Source organism: Pelodiscus sinensis, chromosome 2 (assembly GCF_049634645.1).
Source record: "Pelodiscus sinensis isolate JC-2024 chromosome 2, ASM4963464v1, whole genome shotgun sequence".
Classification (NCBI taxonomy): domain Eukaryota; kingdom Metazoa; phylum Chordata; order Testudines; family Trionychidae; genus Pelodiscus; species Pelodiscus sinensis.
The window spans coordinates 110567479-110586383 of NC_134712.1; the positions used below are offsets into that span (position 1 = coordinate 110567479).

The 18905-nt window shown below is 46.0% G+C and overlaps 1 protein-coding gene across 4 annotated transcripts in view; it reads right to left on the minus strand.

Annotated features, from left to right (window-relative positions):
• Positions 1-167: 167 nt before the first annotated feature.
• The window catches only part of GCNT2 (glucosaminyl (N-acetyl) transferase 2 (I blood group)), a 75577-nt gene continuing 56839 nt past the window's right edge, over positions 168-18905 (minus strand). For 2 of the 4 annotated variants that reach the window (XM_075921270.1, XM_075921271.1), the window contains 2 exons: positions 6750-6842; positions 168-3759 (listed from right to left, as the gene is read on the minus strand). In XM_075921270.1, coding sequence (XP_075777385.1) covers positions 3569-3759; positions 6750-6842 — 284 coding nt within the window. In that variant the 3' untranslated portion in view covers positions 168-3568. Of the gene's footprint in view, positions 3760-6749; positions 6843-13740; positions 15120-18905 lie in introns of those variants that run through there. The other 2 variants (XR_012901651.1, XM_006138830.4) reach the window with 2 other exon arrangements.

Genomic DNA, 18905 nt, shown 5'->3' on the forward strand with positions numbered 1-18905 from the left:
CTCAAACTTTTTGGCCCATGGACCATCTGGCTCAATGTAAACCTTTCTCTGGACCATCAGTTGCTAATAGAAACTCACCGTTAATTGCATAATTACACCCGAGACATTTTGCTAGTGCTGCAGCTAGGAAGACTGATTTAATTTAAATTATTAAACAGATTAAGCACTTTAACTTTCACATGTTAGTTTAATCAAACTTCATTTTAAATAAAATAAAATATTAATTTATGTCCAACACAAAAGGTTTCAATGTTCTCTGTCCTGAAATGTGGCACCCAGGACTGGATACTCCCGTAACAATACGCAATGTTACTTCCTTCTGTCTTTTTATTTGGTTATGTTTAATTTTGTTTTAGCTACAAGTTGTGTTTAAATGTAATTATCTTCCTTTAAAATAATACAGTGATTACCTCCTGGCACCAGAGGCCCAAAACAAGTCCACACATAATGGAAACTAAATAATTTATTTCCATGAAAATATAACCTTAACTACCATTCAAGGGAGAGACATTAACAGGAGTTGGACTGTGTCAAGTACATAGGCCACCAGAATTAATTATCAACATACAGATGTGGTTTGAGTAGCTAAGTGTTCATAACCCTATAGTGTATCGCTTTACTCAAACGGGAAAATACAAGATCTTTCAAGACTGTATCCACTGGGCCCTGCTTATTTTAAGAGAATTCTATGTAAAATATTCTGTTGTTGGTCTCTTAAATTGCTGGGTTTGCTACACTTCTGCTCTGGTGGGTTTTATTGTCCGTTAATTGCCTTTGATTCTCAGCCTGGAATAGTCAATTTCTCATCTTACCCTCATCACACACTGTGGTACTTCCACTATTCTGATTAGGTTGCCAAGATCCCTTTCCATCTTTAAATCTTGGCCTAAATTTTCAAGTTAGTATCAGCTTTGTGTGTCTCCATTTCTGGATGCCCAACATTAGACACCTTAAAGGCACCTCATTGCTGAAAAGAGCTGAGCTCAAGCCTTCTAAAATACCAGGCCCCTTTAAAGAGTCCCAAATTGGATAGCTAAAGGTAAAGTCTCCCTACCCCAGAAACTACTACCGGTTGCATCTCCCAATTCCAGGATTCTCCTCTCCGGCAACATCCATGGTCTGGCATGCCCACGGATGTTCCTGCACGAGAGCCCCAGGGCTGGCGAGCCAGCAGCTGGGAGTCCAGTTTAACCCTAAGAATCTACTAGCAGTGGGGCTGCAGAAGCCTGAGTGGAGTGCAATCGGGACTGTCTGCCACTTGGCAGTGGGGCTGGGTGGAGGGGAAGCCTGCCCAGGCCATGTCAACTTGGGAAGCAGCGGGGCCGCAGCAGCCCAGAAGGCAGCAGTGTGAGTGGGGCTGCCTGCTGCAGCCCAGACGGGGAAGCCAGCCATGGCAGCCTGGCAGAATCAGCACCGCTGGGGCCACATGCCACCCAGCAGCAGGGTTGAGGCTGAGGCAACCCGACCAGGCAACTTTCTGTTTGGCAGTGGTGCTGGAGCTGCCTGACTGGCCAGCAGGAAAACCAGGGGTGGCCTGCAGACAGCTCAGATAAGTCTGAAGAAGCTGGCAGCCGGGAGGCACAAAGGGTTGAGGGGCTGGTGTCAGGGGATCTCACATTGTCTGGCAAATTCCCTCATCTGGGACCAGTCAGGTCTCAAGGGTGTTGGACAAGAGAGGTCCAACCTGTAGTTAATTTTGAAAAATGATTCTTCTTCCCTGTCTCTTTCTACTGTTTAGTTTGCTTGTCTATGCCACCTTTGTGGTCAGGAGACTCTTCCATAAGCAAAGTTTAACAGGAATTCAATCCTAGTGTCTACCCTGAAAACAGTCTATTTGAATGCCTTTGTGATGGTACAGTCTGAAATGCCTTCTATTAGTACTATGTGCCCAAAATCTGGCATATATACCACCTTCCACAAGTAAAGGAAGAGGTGCCTACAACTGTAGTTTTATTGTGTGGTTTTGCTTTGGTTTTTACTTTTCCAGAAAAAATAAGGGGGTTCCTCTAAGAGTGGAGAACATCGGGGTGAAAAATATACATATGTTCCATCACGTTTAAAGTTCTAGGTGTAGGGTTACTGTTGTTTTGGTTGTTTGCTGCATACTTGGCAATGTCCTGGCTGGTCTATTGAGACTTTCAGGTGTTTTCAGGGAGCTTTGGATCAGGCCCTGTGAGTGTAGTTCCAAGGTTAAACATGCTTATTTATCTCTCAGCCTCTAGTGGCTGTCATATAGGGGGAAAAAATCTTAATATAGTGTAACAACTGAAAGTGATTTTCTGTGCTAAGTAAATATAGTCTAGGGCAGTATTTGGACCCACTCTGAGAAAGCTGCTACTGGACTACTCTGGAGTCTGCTGCTTCCTGCAGTTCCCCTTGGCTTCAAACAGCAAACCGCAGCCAAGAGGAACAATGAGGCTCCATGGCTGTGAAGCTGATAAGCAAACAAACCAGAGCAGCCCGGTAGCAGCTTTTTCAGAGTGGGTCTGTGGACCACTTTGAGAAACACTAGTCTAGGAAAACAAAATTCAGGGAGACTATTAGCATGTTTTAAGTATAAGATTGAGTTACTCAAAGCTCAGTGTTACCAGTAGGAAAATGATTACCTCCCAGTTCTCTTTTCCCTCTGCCACCAAAGTACTTTGGAGAAGAGCCAGCAGATCTGGAAGCATTCCGGCTGCTTCCCCTTTGCCTCTTACTTTCTGTTTAGGGAGTCAAAAGTCACAAATGCTATTCTTGTGCCAAATGTGGTATGGGATTTTTTTGGTCAATGACTCTGGTTTCTGTATGTATGGAGACCTCAAACTGTGTACCAGGATTTCTCTTTAAGACCTTGTTCATGGTGGCTGTTTCCTTCAAAGAAGGGTAACTATTCCTCATTAATATGATCTGAACTTAATGTTGCTATATGATATTTTAGGGATGCATGATTTTAAATGTAACATGATAGTGATACTTCAGAGGTGAATGTAGGTTGGTATGGGCCAGTGCAGCATACTGGTAAAAACTGTCCAATGGTACCAGCCTGTACTCAGCTGACATTAAAGTGCTGCCACAACAGTGCTTTAATGCCGCTGCCTGGGGACCTTCAAATTACTGCTGGAGCTCCAAGGCCCCAGCTGCTGCTGCTGCTGCCGCCGCCAACACCCTAGTGCTCCTGGCCACTGCATAAAGGGCTAGGATGACAGAAAGAGTCTGGCCCCAGCTCTGCCCCTTCCACTGGAGGCCTCATCACTTCTGCGGACCCAAAGCCATCCTCTCACCTTACCAAGGACCTTGGAGTATCAGTGAGTTCTGGCAATTATTTTCATCCCAGACAACATTATTGCCTGGTGCAAGTCAGCAATGATGCAGTCAAGCCACAAACACCAAATGTGCAACCAGTCTAGCCTTAAATACCATCTGTGAACCCAACAGAACCATTTCCTCAGCTTCCTCTCTGGTATCTCCAGAATTGTACAATCTGCATTCAAAGTACCCGTAATTAAATTCTGAACAAAAAGTCTTTCAAGGTGGCTATTCTTCCAGAGCCACTGCAGCTGAAGTTCTGTTTCCATTCCAAATGAATTTAAAAGTACCAACTTGGTTTCACCTGAATCTCACTCTGGTTCAGCGCTCTCTCTCGAAGCCTCAGTTCCAAGCATTCTACAGTGAGTGGGTATGTTTTGAGTTCAAACTTATTAGCAAACATGTTTGGAGACTTAAACAGCCACTTTAGATCACCTGTTCCATATATACAAATGCCTCTGACGTAATGGCCTGTAAAAGGAAAAGACAACAAAAACTACATCAAGGACATAGAGCATTATGTGGGAAAGAGATAATGAGTCAAATTCATCCATGTAATAAAGCCATTAATTTCAGTGGAGTGAAGCCCATTTACACCAGATCTCTATTCACTACTGACTAAATTCAGAAGTAGAATAGGGAGTAATAAATATGAGTGGTAGAAGGAAATTAAGAAATAACTAATCTAGGATGCCATGAAGCAAAATATCCAAATAATGAAATCTATGGGCATGTCTATACCGCAGTGTTATTTTGGAATACCTGACGTTATTCCGAAATAACAAAGAGCATGTCTACACAGCAAGCCATTATTACAAAATAATGGTGATCTGGAGCACTTACTCCAACTCCTGTAACCCTCATTTCACAAGGAGTAAAGGAAGTTGAAGGAAGAGTGTTCTTCCTTCAGCTTCCTGATGTGAAGACAGCGCCAAAAGCCAAATGAAGCTATTTCGATTTCAGCAACACGATTGATGTAGCTTAAGTTCCATAAGCTGACTTTTGCGCCCTGCTGTGTAGATGTGCCCATTGAGAATAAAACATCATCTTGAGATATTGAAAACGGGCCCAAACAAACCACTGCAGAAAAAGTAATTTCACTCTGCCAGTGACAAGGACTGGATGATTCTGTAATTTTCCCCCCATCTAATTTCTATAATTCCAGGACTTAAGTTTTCTACTGAGTTACTCCAGTTTTAAACTGATGTAATTCCATTAATTTATGTGGAATTACATTGGCACAAAACTATTGTGATCCAGTTGCCAATTAAACCCTGTCTTAATTTGCTAAATGGTAGATGCTCTTCTACGTTCCTTAGCTCATCTACTTAAGAGGCTCGGTTCAGAAGAAACATTTGGTGTAAAATGAAATAATTCTTACTTTTTTTTACATGTGGTGACATATGGAAGTCAAGTGAAGACCTCAGATATACAGTGAGTCTGTGAACATGTGTATGCAGTTGCTGGAAGATATGATTTGATCAAGTGAGGGTGTTAAAAACAGAAGTGTAGCCATAGCAGCACAAACAATGGGAGGGGCTAGCATCCAAATGTGTACAGTATGGTTTCAATGGGATTGTATTTGAAGCAGCGAGCCTGTCCTGCTGTTCATACTGCCATAACTACACTTCCAGTTTCATCATACTAACTTGATCAGTCTTACTATGACTAGGTCTATTCTAGCAACAAATTAAACTTTCCATACATACTTGTGACTCAACCGAGGACAGAATCCTAGGGCTCTGGAGTCTCTTTGCTCTGCCATAAATCATGATCCCTATTTCATCCAGTCCAGTGATGGGCAAAAGGGCCTCAGCGGGCCAAATCCGGTCCACCAACTGGGTTGATCTGGCCCTCAGAGGCCCTGCTGCTCCCTCGTCCCCAGGCTAATCAGGGCCTGGGGGGAAGCACATGAAATTTCGTCCTCCCTGCCAGGACTGTGCGGCGTTTAGAAGTGCCACATGCTCCTGATTACCCTGGGGGCGGGATGAGCATACAGTTTCCTCTGCCCTGCCCCCACCCTGCAAGGAGTGTGCTGTGCTTAGAAATGCTACGTGCTCATGACAGGGCAGGAGGAAACTTCATGCACTTTCCCCTGCCCCCAGGCCCTGATTGGCCTGAGGGCAGAAAGGGGAAAGCGTGAAGTCTCCTCCCACTGCCAGGGACATGAGTGCCTAGGGAGAAACTTCGGGGGGCAGGGAAGGCACTTTCACACACACACACACACACACACACACACGCACACACGCACACACGCACACACGCACACACGCACACACGCACACACACCAGTCATGGTCTGTGAGTGGGGAAGCAAGGAAGTATCCTGCCCCCGCCCCTTCTGCTTGAGGCCCCATCCCTTATGGAGTGGCCCAAGGCCACTTCAAAAATTTCTGAAGTGGTCCCCAGCAAAAAGTTATTGCCCACCCTGACCTACTCTGAAGTACAAATGCAGGATTGCTGCAAATGTATATGTATGTCAAGACACGAGCAATAACTAACATTTTGCATGCATGAATCTGACAAAGTGGGTCTTTGTCCACGAAAGCTTATGCTCCAATACATCTGTTAGTCTATATGGTGCTATAGGACTCCTTGTCACTTTTACTCATTTGGAAGTGGCTACTACTTTTAACCAAGAGCTTAGACTCATGCACAGATTGCACTAATGAACATAACAGCTAAAATGCGGGCTGTTCCTTGAATATCTTACTTACCCATGCACCTGTATAGGAATTGGCTACAAAGTAGAATTTAGGATTATTTTAACTGGAGGAAAAAAGATTCTAGCGCAGACTTTAAAAAGGGTTAAGATTCATATGGATAATTATATAGTTGCTCAGTTACTAACAGCTGGTTGGGAATTTTCTGATGGCACTTATTTTGTCAGAAACCATAGATCTGTCAAACTTTCCATGGGAACATACTGGCTTTGATGAAATGAATGGGAAATGTTTCTCAGGCACAAGGAGGAATTTCTCAAAGTGAGAAAGAGAGAGTACAACCACTCCCAACTGCAGAATAGCTCAGTGGTTGTGTAACTCAGGCTGTGGGAGACCCAGGATCCAGTCCCTGATCCATTTAAATCTTTATTTATAAGCTCAAACAGGAAAAATAGTGAGACCCATTGCAGAATAGCCAATATCCTGCTGGTCAGACCACGCATTTGGGCTGTGGGAGAACAACAGAGGAGCATCTAAACAGAAGTTTCCCATGTTCTACATAAGTATTATGACTACTGAGTTGTTATGGGGTGCTAGTCTCTTTTTGCTACTTTTTTCTTTCTGTTTTTAACTTCATAAAATTTCTTCTTCATGCTGATGAAAGCTTTTGAAACAGAAAAAAGCTTCTGAAATCTCAAATGCTTGTAGGACAGGAAAAAAAAATAACCATTTCCCACCCAGCTCCAATTTTCAGATTTCAATGCAAGAATAGGAAAAGGAAAAAAATATACACATTACCATGACAACCTCCATGAAAGCTCGCCATATCGCTCCACTTGATAGCTCTTAGGTTACCTTCCCATGATGCATTTGGCATGGCACCAGGCACTCCTACAGTTTGATAAGATAGGGAAAAAATAGTTAGTCTGTTTGTGGACCGAGTTCAGTTTTTTATTTTTATTTTTTTTGTGTTACTGCACAGCATCACTCTTCTCTGGAAGCTCTTACTGACTTACATATCTTCTCAGCACTGACAACAGAATTAGGTTGAAATCGATGACCTTCAGAGATTTCATTTCATGCTCCTGAAACTAAACTCTTAAAAGGCAACTCCCTATATAAGTTATAAAAGGGGCTAAATAGCTCATCTAGGATGGGACAATCTACTGTGAGGTTTGTCAAGCCTGGGCATCTCCTAGGTCAGTTTGAGATAGCATTCAGAAAGAGCAGGCCTGGAACTCAAAGTGCCCAACAAAAAGGGAGCGATGGGGAAACTGCTTGAGAGCCTGGACCATGGAGATCCTCCCAAAAAGGAAAGGGATTTTAAAATCCTTTGCTTCCAAAGGCTGGGGACTCTACCTCTTGAGCAGGATGGGAACATCTTGATTTACTTGTTTGGACTTCTTTTTCATCCTCTGCCCCTGTTAAGAGGGAAAGATTCCAAAGCCCCAGACCTGGGGAAATTCCATGTTAATGCTCTACTACAAAACGACACATCCCCCACCAGAACAAGAACAGTGCCCATATTCTTCTCAACAGGGTGTGAGAGAAGTACACCCAAAATATATAGCAATAACACAACAAGTGCATCTTTGGATCTTCAAAATGTTATTCAGATATTAGCTAGTTAATCCTCACTACATCCCGGTGAAACAGTTTTATCTCCATTTTTCAGATGGTTCACTGTAACCCAGTACCCTAATTCAGACTAAGTATGAATGGATGAATTGTCATTAAGGCAACTGTAGCAGTTTTCCTCATATGGCACAGAGAGAATAAATGATGGGTCCACACTATGAGTCTGTAAGAACCTTCCTTCCCCTTGACTGATAACAATAAACAGTACAGTCAGGTAAATATTAATAAACTAGCCAATTAGCCCATCATAAAGACAGGATTTTCAGGTCTCTCCTCCATGTCTGTCTTTTCTCCTGAGCCTCCAGTCTCTCGCTCCGTGTTTCCTTCTCTCTCTCTCTCCCTCCTCCTCCTGCTACTGCCCTCCCCCTCAGCTCTCCTCCGCCTTCTGCCTATCTCTCCGGCTCTCTCTTTCTCTTCTCCCCCTCCTTCCTCTCTCTCCGCTCTCCTCTGTCTCCGTCAGGAATGCAAGCTCATCCAGGCCCCGTCCCCCTTTGCCTCCCGCCATGGCGCTCGGCTGACTTCTGCACCGCTCAGCCAGGCTTTTGCAGGGGAGCAAGCAGAGCAAGCGGCTGTTTGGGCTCCCCCACAGTGGCCCGGCTGAGCGGTGCAGAAGTCAGCCAAGCACCATGGCAAGAGGCGAAGGAGGATGTGAAGGGGGGCAAAGCGGTGACATACACGGCCGGGCTCTGCCCCCTGGCCATGTACATCACTGCCCCTCCCGCCTTGGCGCTCGACTGACTTCTGCACCGCTCAGCCGGGCCGCCACGGAGGAGCAAGCAGCGCAAGCGGCCATTTGGGCCCCGAGCTCCTCATGCAGCAGGGGGGTGCTGCATGGGGACCGCGGTGCCCAAATGGCCACTTGCACTGCTTGCTCCCATGCCGCGGCCCAGCTGAGCGGTGCAGAAGTCAGCCGAGTACCAAGGTGGGAGGCAAACAACGTGACTCAGGCAACAGTGCCGCCCAGAGGGAACAGCCAGCATTTCAGCGTTACAGACTCTCAGACACTGGGCTACTATATATATATATATATATATATATATATATATATATATATATATATATATGATGCACTGCTCAACAATTTATCCAATACTTCTTCATGATGTCCTACTAATCTGAAAGATTTTATAAGAATGAATGAAAACTGCAGCTGGCACATGCGTATGCTAGCTTCAACAATAAAAGCAATAAACACAATAGTGAGTGGACAGATACTGACCACTGCCATTTAAGGGAGGAATTTGCATCTGAACCGGAGATCTAGGTCATGTGACTGAGGCCAGGAACTAAAGGTTGAGTTTCTGATCTGCATTCCTGAATGTCAGACCCTTACATCAATTAGATGGTCTATTTGATGTTGAATAGGTTGGTTTAACAAGCTATTAAAAAGCACAATAGAATTAGCTTGGTGTTGAAAAACTCATACAAAGAAACAAGACAAAAACTCAAGAGGTTGACTTTTGCAAACATATTATTCTCAAGTGACAAAAATATTCTTAAACAGATTTTCAAACTTGTATTTGTACATTGAATGTGGATATTGAAGTCTTTTGTTATACATTTTATGTGTTGAATGTATGGTTCATCAGTTGAAAGCTCACAATATGTAGATGTCAAAGTTACCCCTAGTTTTACACAGTTCTCAAACGGTCTAGCCAGCTGTTATGACTCAAAGTGGTTGTTTACTTTACACTAACCTGCGTACATGTTTCTTTAGCAACATCACCGAGGAAGGCAAGTGGGAATCAATAAGAGCAGTTTTCTGCTGAAGCCTGTGTTGCACTTCCTTCTAGTGTTTCCAATCAAAACCAAACACTCGTGCCCTGACTTTTTCCCCCCCACCTCTTGCTTCATTCTCCTCCCTCCACTGCTCCCTCTTCCCCACCCTCACTTGCATTGGGCTGGGGCAGGGGTACAAGCGGAGATATGGTATCTGGACTGGGGGTACAGAATATGAATGGGACCAGAAATGAGGGGCTCAGGGTTCAGGAAAAGGCTCCAGGATTGGACAGGGTGTTGAGGGGAAGAGGGCTTCTGCTAAGGGTACAGGCTCTGAGCTGGGGATGAGAGGTTTGGAGTGCAAGAGGGAGCTCTGGGTTGGAGCCAAGAAGTTTGGAGAATGGGAGGAATGTTGGGCTCCAGCTGTTGATATGGGCTCTATAGTGGAACCAGGGATGAGGGATTTGGGGTACAGGAGGCGGCTCTGGAGTAGGGAAGAGGGCGGGGATGCAGGGTCCAGGTGACACTTACTGCAACTCCCAGTAAATGGCTGCCATTGCGGTCTCTAGACACCTGGGTGGCCAGAGAAACTGTGCACACTTCCTTCATGCCCACAGGCACCAACCCCTCACTTACATTAATCATGGTTCCTGAACAATGGGAGTTAAACATAGGCGGCACTCAGGGTGGGGTCAAAGCATGGAGCCTCACAGTCTCTGGCTCCCCCAGTGCCTAGGGACTGCAGAGATCTGGCAGCTGCTTCCAAGAGCAGTGCAGAGCGAGAGCAGGTATGGGGCCTGCCTTAGCCACAGGCCTTCACTGCATTGCTTACCAAAGCTTCCAGGCTCCCTTTTAGAATAGGTGTTCCAATAAAAAACTGGATGCCTGGCAAGCCAATCAATCCTTCAGCTTTGTTTGTTAACTTAGGCATCTTGGGCCAAATACTGTCTAATCCAAGATTTCCCCAAAAGCAATCTACTTAGGCCAGTAGTGTTGTCATTTTTCCATTTTTTAAAACAACTTGTTTTCTCCAAAACTATATAAAAAGATCAAAATTTAATAGACAAATGATTAAGAAGCGCTAGAGAGCACGGTGAGGTGGCAAATGCCATATTTTGGATAATATCTAAAATGAAGACTCTCACCAGAAGATCTCTGAGGCTGTAAGAAATGGTACAGTGTTAGCCCTGCCATCATGTTTTTTTTTCACTTTCTGTCCTAAAGTACTGCTGTAGATCCCCCACAGATAGGGCTGCATATAAACTGTAGTGAAAGAAGGAGAGTGTCTTTCTACATATTTGCCTATCTGGGACAGACAGCTCAAGGGGGTCAGTGCTAATGTCAATCATGTTACAAAAGTATTTGGTATCTAGACAGGACTAACTTGTTTTTTCGTAATAAGATTCATAGCCTCCATGTAGAGTAATAAACTGGACAGAAAATCTCAGAAGAACAGGTTCTCCATTATATTTCCAGAAATTCTGCATTACACCAAAGTTAGAAATAAAGTGAAGAGAGAGAACATCCTCTCTCCTCTTTCATTTTTTACTGAAAATAGGATATAAAGTAGACTGATGTAAGAAAGAGAAGTTAACTTAGAGTAGTGGATCTCAACCAGGGATGTACCACTGGGGTTACACAGAGGTCTTCCAGGGGATTCATCAACTCTTCTAGATATTTGCCTAGTTCAGACCACATGAAAACACTAGCAAACTCAGTACAAACTAAAATTTCATACAATGACTTATGTATACTGTTCCTACTAGAAGATTAACCCAGTGTTGTTCAGGTCCTTAACTCAATGGTTTTTTTCCATTTAAATCATTGCTATGTGTGGGACTGGGGATGAGGGGTTCAATATACAGGCTGCCCCAAAGAGAGAGAGAGCTACTCCTGGCTTCTCTCATGGTAGCAGCTTGGGGACCAAGTGAGAAGCACTTCTCCATAGCTGCTGTAGCTCTAGCAGGCACAGCCACAGCCACCACAGTGCTTTACAGTGACAGTGTGGTCACAGCTCCAGCACTGGGAGAGAGCTCTCCCAGCGCTGTAGGAAAACCACCTCCATAAGGGGTAAAGATATGGCAAATTACAGTGCTGAAACTTGCTACTGGGGGGGGGGGGGGGGTGAGAGAATAGGGGTGATTTTACACACACACACACACACACACACACACACACACAGTTTCAGCACAAAAACTTGCCATTGTAAACAAGTCCTTAGATGCTACCAAGACATCAGCTCCCCTTTCTACTTCACTGACAATCAGGGATCCTAAAATGTGATCAATTACATTAATGTATAACCACTGAAAAATTCATTATGTTATTACTAATCCTGAAAGTGCCCAGAGTCATGAGTAAGCACCTGAAATATAAACTAAGGAATCAACAAAGACCCTCCGGGTAGGGAAACCTGTCTGGCCAGTTAGGGTGGCTCTCTCCATATCCTACTAGTTCCCCTGCTGTGCTGGCCACAGAGAGCTCGGAGAGGTATGGGGGACTCCTTTCCAATAGACCAGGATAGTCAATAACAGACCATGGGCTAAGTTGGGACTACCATATACTTTTCAACAGACCACACATTTTTTATTATTATTTTCTCTGGAGTCTGGATCTTAACTAAACCCTGACCAAGGAATTTGGACCTTGATAAAAATAATTGATTACCCCAGTCCTAGGCAAGGAGTCTCCTGCCGATGCATTGCACTTAGCCCCTAATTTTCCTGAGCTGACCCATCCCTTCAGGGCAAGTAGCTTGGGAATGGAAGGAATGAACTCACATCTGAGTTTGAATCACACCCATATAATAGCATTGTGTGCTGTCTATCAGCAAGACTGTTCTCTTTGGTTTCTTTTTTCATTGAAATGTGGATGATAATACAGATTTTGCAATGCTAACTAACTGCATTTGAAATTGATGCTTTTCTTTCACATCCTTGTATGTATGACTCCATGAGCTCGCCAGCCAGCCATAGCCTCTGTTTTGGCACGCATATGTGCTGATTTAACATGATACCTATATAGCATGAGCCTACATATCTTTATTCAGATGTCTCTGCACATAGATGCTGCAGCCTGATGGAGGGTGATGTGATTTGAATTTCAAACTAGTATATATTCTGAGATCAAAGCTTCATTCTGTAAAAACAAACAAACAGATTGGTCTATGCTGAACAAGCTTCTGCAACTCTCTTTGCTAGGACATTTGTATATTAGATGTATTTGGCATATGAAAAACACTTATTTGTACACAAGGAAGTATTTATAATTTAATGTTTATGTTCACTTTTAAAGTAAACTGCTGTGTATTGAACCCAATTGTCTTTTCTTCTTTATCTAATCAAATGGAAAAATAAGTTGAAATAAATTTTATTGTCAGAACTACTCCTAGGAAGGGAGCCAATCCTTAAGTCTTAGACCCTCTAACATCAATGGGAGCTCTTTGAGTAAGGCCTGCAAGCGTTAGGAACAGACATTTAAATTAACAGAATCAACTCTGGAGGGCTCTGTGAAGAGTGAAACAAATCTAGATTCCCACCTCCAGTTAGTCAACAATTGCTGTCAGCAGAATTAGAGTAATATTCCTACTCAGGATGGATCTAGGGAGCACAAAACTACTAGAGTATGTTCCATCATGGCAATGTGTAGGAGTCCTGTAGACATGGGACAAGAATGACATTGTAGAAAGAAGGAACCAGAGATTTTTCCCCATGTGGATCACACATCTACTTCTCCACCCAGAAAAGTTACTAGATCTGCAGATGCATAGGGATAGAACAGTGGCTCTGTAGCCAGCAAAGTTTATCTTTCAATGATAACTGGTAGCAGAAATATGTCTTCGTATTTGGCCCCATTTGGCACACTGCAATTACAACCCCATTCAGAGAGGACATAGATTTAATCCACAAGCCAGAAAGGCAATCCCAAACAAATGCTAAAGTTATGCATCACAAGGAAAAAATTAAAGCGATTTAAATGATAGACACTTCCTAAAATGGTGTCAGGGAAAGTCAATGAAGCCATACCAATACACACTAGTTAAATAGTCGAGGAAGTAGTTTTGCCCACAGAAGCTCATGATACTATATATGTTAGTGTCTAGGGTGCTACAGGACTACTCGTTTTCTCAGTGTCACAGTGATGCTTACTAAGTATAAAAACCAACAAATTCCTGCGGTTTTACCATTCCTCCTGCCCTACAGGAACGGAGGTTTAAGTGTGGTTTTTTTTTTAATTAATTGCTAATAGTGAAAGTCATGGAATTTCACAGAAACAAGAGCATGCTGCACGGTGACCTAAGCTAAAGCAAATACGAAGGTCACAGCACAGACACCATTTCTGAGTAATTTCCTTTCTCTGTTTCCTAACTCAGTAGGGCACAAGCCAGCTTGTTCTATACACCAGAATGAATAAAGAAATCATGCTGCCGTACCTGGTATCCTATTGAGTGTCACCCAGAAGTGTTCATCTGGGCTGTAAGTATCCTTGGACCACTCCAATAAATCAATAGCACGTTGATCACGGAGAATGAACTCGACAAATGGCTTTGTGACCGCGATATAAGCGGAGCCAAAGTAGATGGTGAGATTGTGTGGTGGGGGCATTTTCAACACATTTGTGTTCTTCATATAAGAGGAGTCAACCCCTATGTGCTCCTTATGGATATATTTGGTTCTTAAAATCACATGGGCCGGAGGCAGCACCCCCGGAGTGATATTTTTCCCCTTAAAACCTTTCAGGTGCCGAACTATTTCCTTATTGGTTCTCAAGGGGAAATCTTGCCCACATGTGTTGAGGAGGTATTTCCACTGAACCTCTGACTCCAGGAGGTCTTTCATGCAGTTCAAATCCGCCTGAAGCCTGGATATGCCCGCATAAATGACGGGCTCGTTTTTGGAGGCCACGAAAGCGTTGGGGAAACAGTTCAAAAGCGTCTCCACCTCTTGCTTAAACTCGGCGGTCGCCTTCTCATCCACATGGACGCAGTACACGTTGTGGGGCATATAAACCGCCCTGAAGAGCCTCTCGAAGGTGGCGAACTCTTTGTGCAGGGTCATGATGTAGGCCAGCGGAAAGGCGGCTTCCTCGGCCGACAGCGGGCGGGTGATGTAGTGGCTGCGCAGCAGGTATTGGCGGCAGGCGAGCCCCCGCGACGCGGGCTGCAGGGGATCTCCCCACACGAAGGCTTTCTTCCCCTTCAGCAGCGCGTCGCAGGACCGCCGCAGCAAGACGCTCTGGAGGGACGCCGCGGGCCGGGCTCCTTTCCCGGAGCCGGGCAGCTCCCCCTTGTGCAGCAGCACGAGCGCCGCGGCGCTCAGGAGCGGGACGGCCAGGAGGTAACGCATCGCGGGGCGCATCCTTCGGGGGTCACGCGCGTCCCCGCAGGAGGCACCAAGCCGCCCCGCGACTCATCCGGGCGCGGCCGGGCCTCCCGCTGCAGCGCGGCGCCCGCGGGGACACGACTGCGCCCCGGCGCGCTGGTGCCTCCTTCCCGGTGCGCACGGGAGCGAACGCGCCCCCCTCTCCTCCTCCTCAGCCGCTCCCGGCTTCCCGGCAAGTGCCTGGGCTCCGCCTCCCCTCTCGCCGGGCCCCGGCGTGCGCGGGCTCGCGGATTGGCTCGGTGGCACCGCCGGGGGCGCCCGCCCCTGGCGCGAGCTCCAATCTCCAGCTCGCCGGGAGCGCTGCCTGGCTCGCGCTGCGGTCTTGTTACCCGGGAATCGTCACGCGCCGGACGCGCCGTTTAACCGACCCTCAGTCTTCAGTTAACGGCCCTGGCTGGCCCCGAGCCAGTCAGACAGAGAAGGGGCCTGGGAGCTACTGGGCCTGGGCCTGAAGTGCCAAGGCGGGGATTCCCCTTTAGTTTGGTTTTCCCTTTGATCATTACAAAAGTCGGGTATTTTCTAAGAAAGATATAATGTCCCTTGCGATATAATGCCACTTGTGTCCGGTAGTTTTGTGGCAACCATCTGGCAACCCTACCCATGATACCATCTAGGGCTGTGTCTAGACTGGCCAGTTTTTCAGGAAAATCAGCCGCTTTTCCGGGAAAAACTTGCCAGCTGTCTACACTGGCCACTTGAATTTCTGCAAAAGCACTGACTTCCTACTGTAAGAAATCAGTGCTTCTTGCGGAAATACTATGCTGCTCTCGTTCAGGCAAAAGTCAGACAAAGCTTTTGCGCAAAAGGGCCAGGGTAGACAGCTCAGATTTGTTTTCCACAAAAAAGCCCCGAATCATGAAAATGGTGATTGGGGCTTTTTTTGCAGAAAAGTGCGTCTAGATTGGCACAAAATGCAGGACAATGTAGCACTTTAAAGACTAACAAGATGGTTTATTAGATGATGAGCTTTCGTGGGCCAGACCCACTTCCACTGTTTGATCTGAGGAAGTGGGTCTGGCCCACGAAAGCTCATCATCTAATAAACCATCTTGTTAGTCTTTAAAGTTCTACATTGTCCTGCATTTTGCTTCAACTACCCCAGACTAACACGGCTACATTTCTATCACTATTCTAGATTGGCACAGACGCTTTTCCACAAAAAGTGCTTTTGCGGAAAAGCGTCTGTGCCAATCTAGACGCTCTGTTCCGAAAATGCTTTTAACGGAAAACTTTTCCATTAAAAGCATTTCCGGAAAATCATGCCAATCTAGATGCAGCCTATGTGTTTTGTTAGTCTAAAGTGTTTTGTTAGTCTAAAGTGTTACCAATCTATTTGTTGTTTTTTATGTTGACTCGGCTACCCCCTGAAGCTTTTAGACACTTGTTAGCATTTGATAAGTTTAGCACCTTGTTTTTAAGGGCATTCCTCTCAGACTAAAATGTAACACCCATTCTCAGGGGAGAGCTGCAAATCTAAGCAAAGAAGAGATGGGATTTAATAAAAAGACATGTTTTTGTTAAGTGATACAGCGTTTGTCATATTAAAGAGTTACAATGTTCATAAATATTAATAACATAGTGTATACGTTCTGATGGCACAAGGTTAGACTGGATGAAGTGTCCTCTCAGATCAGCTGATTATATAGACAAGCCACTCTAGTGGATTCATGGCACTATATTCATAGGCATGGGCAGCGAGTTATATGGGCTTGTGGTGCCCATGCTCCAGCAATATTCAGAGCCGGGGGCCCTACTCCACCAATATTTGGAGCTGGGTCTCTCCCCTGGCCCTGTCTGGAGCGGGCCCCAGTCCCCACCTGCCGGACCCTCCGCATGTCCTCCAACACCGGCCCCAGACCATCCCCCCTAGCTCTGTCCTGTCCCTGCTGTGCACTGCTTTCAGTCCGGCTCCCCCTTATGGGTACGCGTTGCCGGCTGCTGCTGCCATGCGCAGCGTTTACAGGTGAGCAGGGAGATGCCTGGGCATGACGTCACGTCAGGGCCGGGGACTTTAAAACTGCTCGGCGTGGCATGGCATTGCGCCGTGTGGCCTAGCTCCGGGTTCAGAATCTGGGGACTTCTGGGCCCCGAGCACAGATTCCAGCCCCGCAAAGTGGAAGGCAGATGGTAAGGTAAGGGGAGAAGGGGGGGAAGAGGCTTGTGCTGAGGAGGAGGGGAAAATGGGGGAAGGGGTGGGAGAGGAATGGGCTTGAGCAAAGGGGGAGGGGGAAGAAAGGGGAAGGCATGGAGGAGAGACAAATGCCAGGGGGTCAAGTGCAGACAATGAGGAAAAGGGCAGGAGGGGGAGGAGTCAGTGGGAGCGGGGACAGGGTGATGCTGGGAGAGGAGAGAGTAAGGGCATTAGGGGCTAGAAGGGGGAGGGGCAGGTGCTAGGAGAAGGCTTGAAAGAAGGGGTGGGCATGAGAAAGGTGGGGATGGAGCAAGTCGTGTGAGGGCACAGGGGGACATGAGGAGAATGGGGGCAGAGAGTGGTGAGGGGGTGGGCATCAGGGAAAAAGAGGGCAAAGGGGGCAGGGGCAGTAAGGAAAGGGGGAGGCACCAGGAAGGTGCAGGGTTAAGGGAAGGTGCAGGTGCCAGGGGATTCTGGGGGTGAAGCAGAAGGGGAGGGACCAGCACCAGAGGAGAGAGGCAGGGCAGGTGTGTAGAGGAAGGTGTTAGAAGAGGGGATGAGAAGGGATAGCTCACACGATCAGAATGGGGCTACTGAAGGAGTGGGCACAGAGGACAGAGAAGGGCTGGTGGAAGGGGCAGTTCAAAGGAGGGTGGAGGGCAGTGAGAAGGGCAGGAGGCAGGACAGCAGAGGAGGGTGAGAAGTTGGGGGGCAGCAGGCACCAGGGGAGCTGATGGAGAAAGTGGAGGAGACATGGCAGCAGAGAGAAAACATAAAAGTTTATAAAATATTTATTAGTAACTTGGGTACCACAGTGGCACATCCAAACAAGCCACATGAACTCAGTACTGGCGCACAACACAAAATTTATTTTGCTCATGGTAGGAAACTCTTAGTCTATGTCTAAACTGGTGGCTTCTTGCACAAGAACATCTTGCGCAAGGGTTCTTGTGCAAGAACATGTCCACACTGCCATGTGCGAGCTGTGCTTTTGCGCACAGAAAGCTCCGATGGCCATTTTAGCCATAGGGTTTTTTTGCAGAAGAAATCCCTGCCGAGCATCCACACTGCTCTCTTGCGCAAGAGATTTTACACCTGTTCGAAAAGAGCATAGCTCTTGCACAAGAGGCCCTCTCTTACCATGCCGTACTGTAAATTTCCTTGCACAAGAGCAGGTGGGCAGAGTGGATACTCTGTGGATTCTTGCGTAAGAACAGCTATACTTGCGCAAGAAGCCGCGAGTGTAGACGTAGCCTTAGAGGGAACACTTCCCTCAGCCTCTCTGACCCCAAGTTAATGTCACACACATTGGATTAATGCAATTGCAGGATAGTTGCATGAGGGGGCTTTGGTGGGGGCCAAACTAATCCCTGTTGGTAGGAGGATGGTGGGAAAAGTCCTTCGAGGGGGGTGACATTACACCTTTTACTTCTGATCATGTGTCCATCTTGCCCCGAGCGTGTTACCTCCAGATGCCTGGTTAACATGGTCAGGGAACATGGTTAACGGGGGTCAGGTGGCATGATTAACAGAAGTCAGGGGGTGTGGCTAATGGGGCACCAAAAAATTATACAAACCTGCCGCCCCTGTTCATAGGTAGTGTTAATGGTTGGCATTAGTGAATTAGCAGTAAGTGAGCTGAAGAGAGGACATACTAGTAGGGCTGCCAGATGGTTTCAACAAAAATACCAGACACACTTGACATTATATCACAATCTACATTACATCTTATTTAGAAAATACTGGACATTTATATTTTTCTCAATTTGTTTCCCAAACAGAAAGCTCAAATACTGGACTGTCCGGTTCAAAACCAGACTCCTGGCAACCCAACATACTATGATTCAAGTCAGTGCCCCGAAGATTATGGACTTGTTTACAACTTCGAGAGAAAGAACTGTGTGAAAGAAAGACTGTGTTTTGAGGAAATTAAAAACTAAGGAAGAAGCAGGGTTTCCAGATAAGAAGTAACAAGGGAGAAATTCAATCAAGGACAGACCGTTGTTTATCTCTCATGGTAAGGCAAGCAGAATTGGGTGGTGCAAAAACCCAGTGCTTTTGGATCGGCCGTAAACACACTAGTAA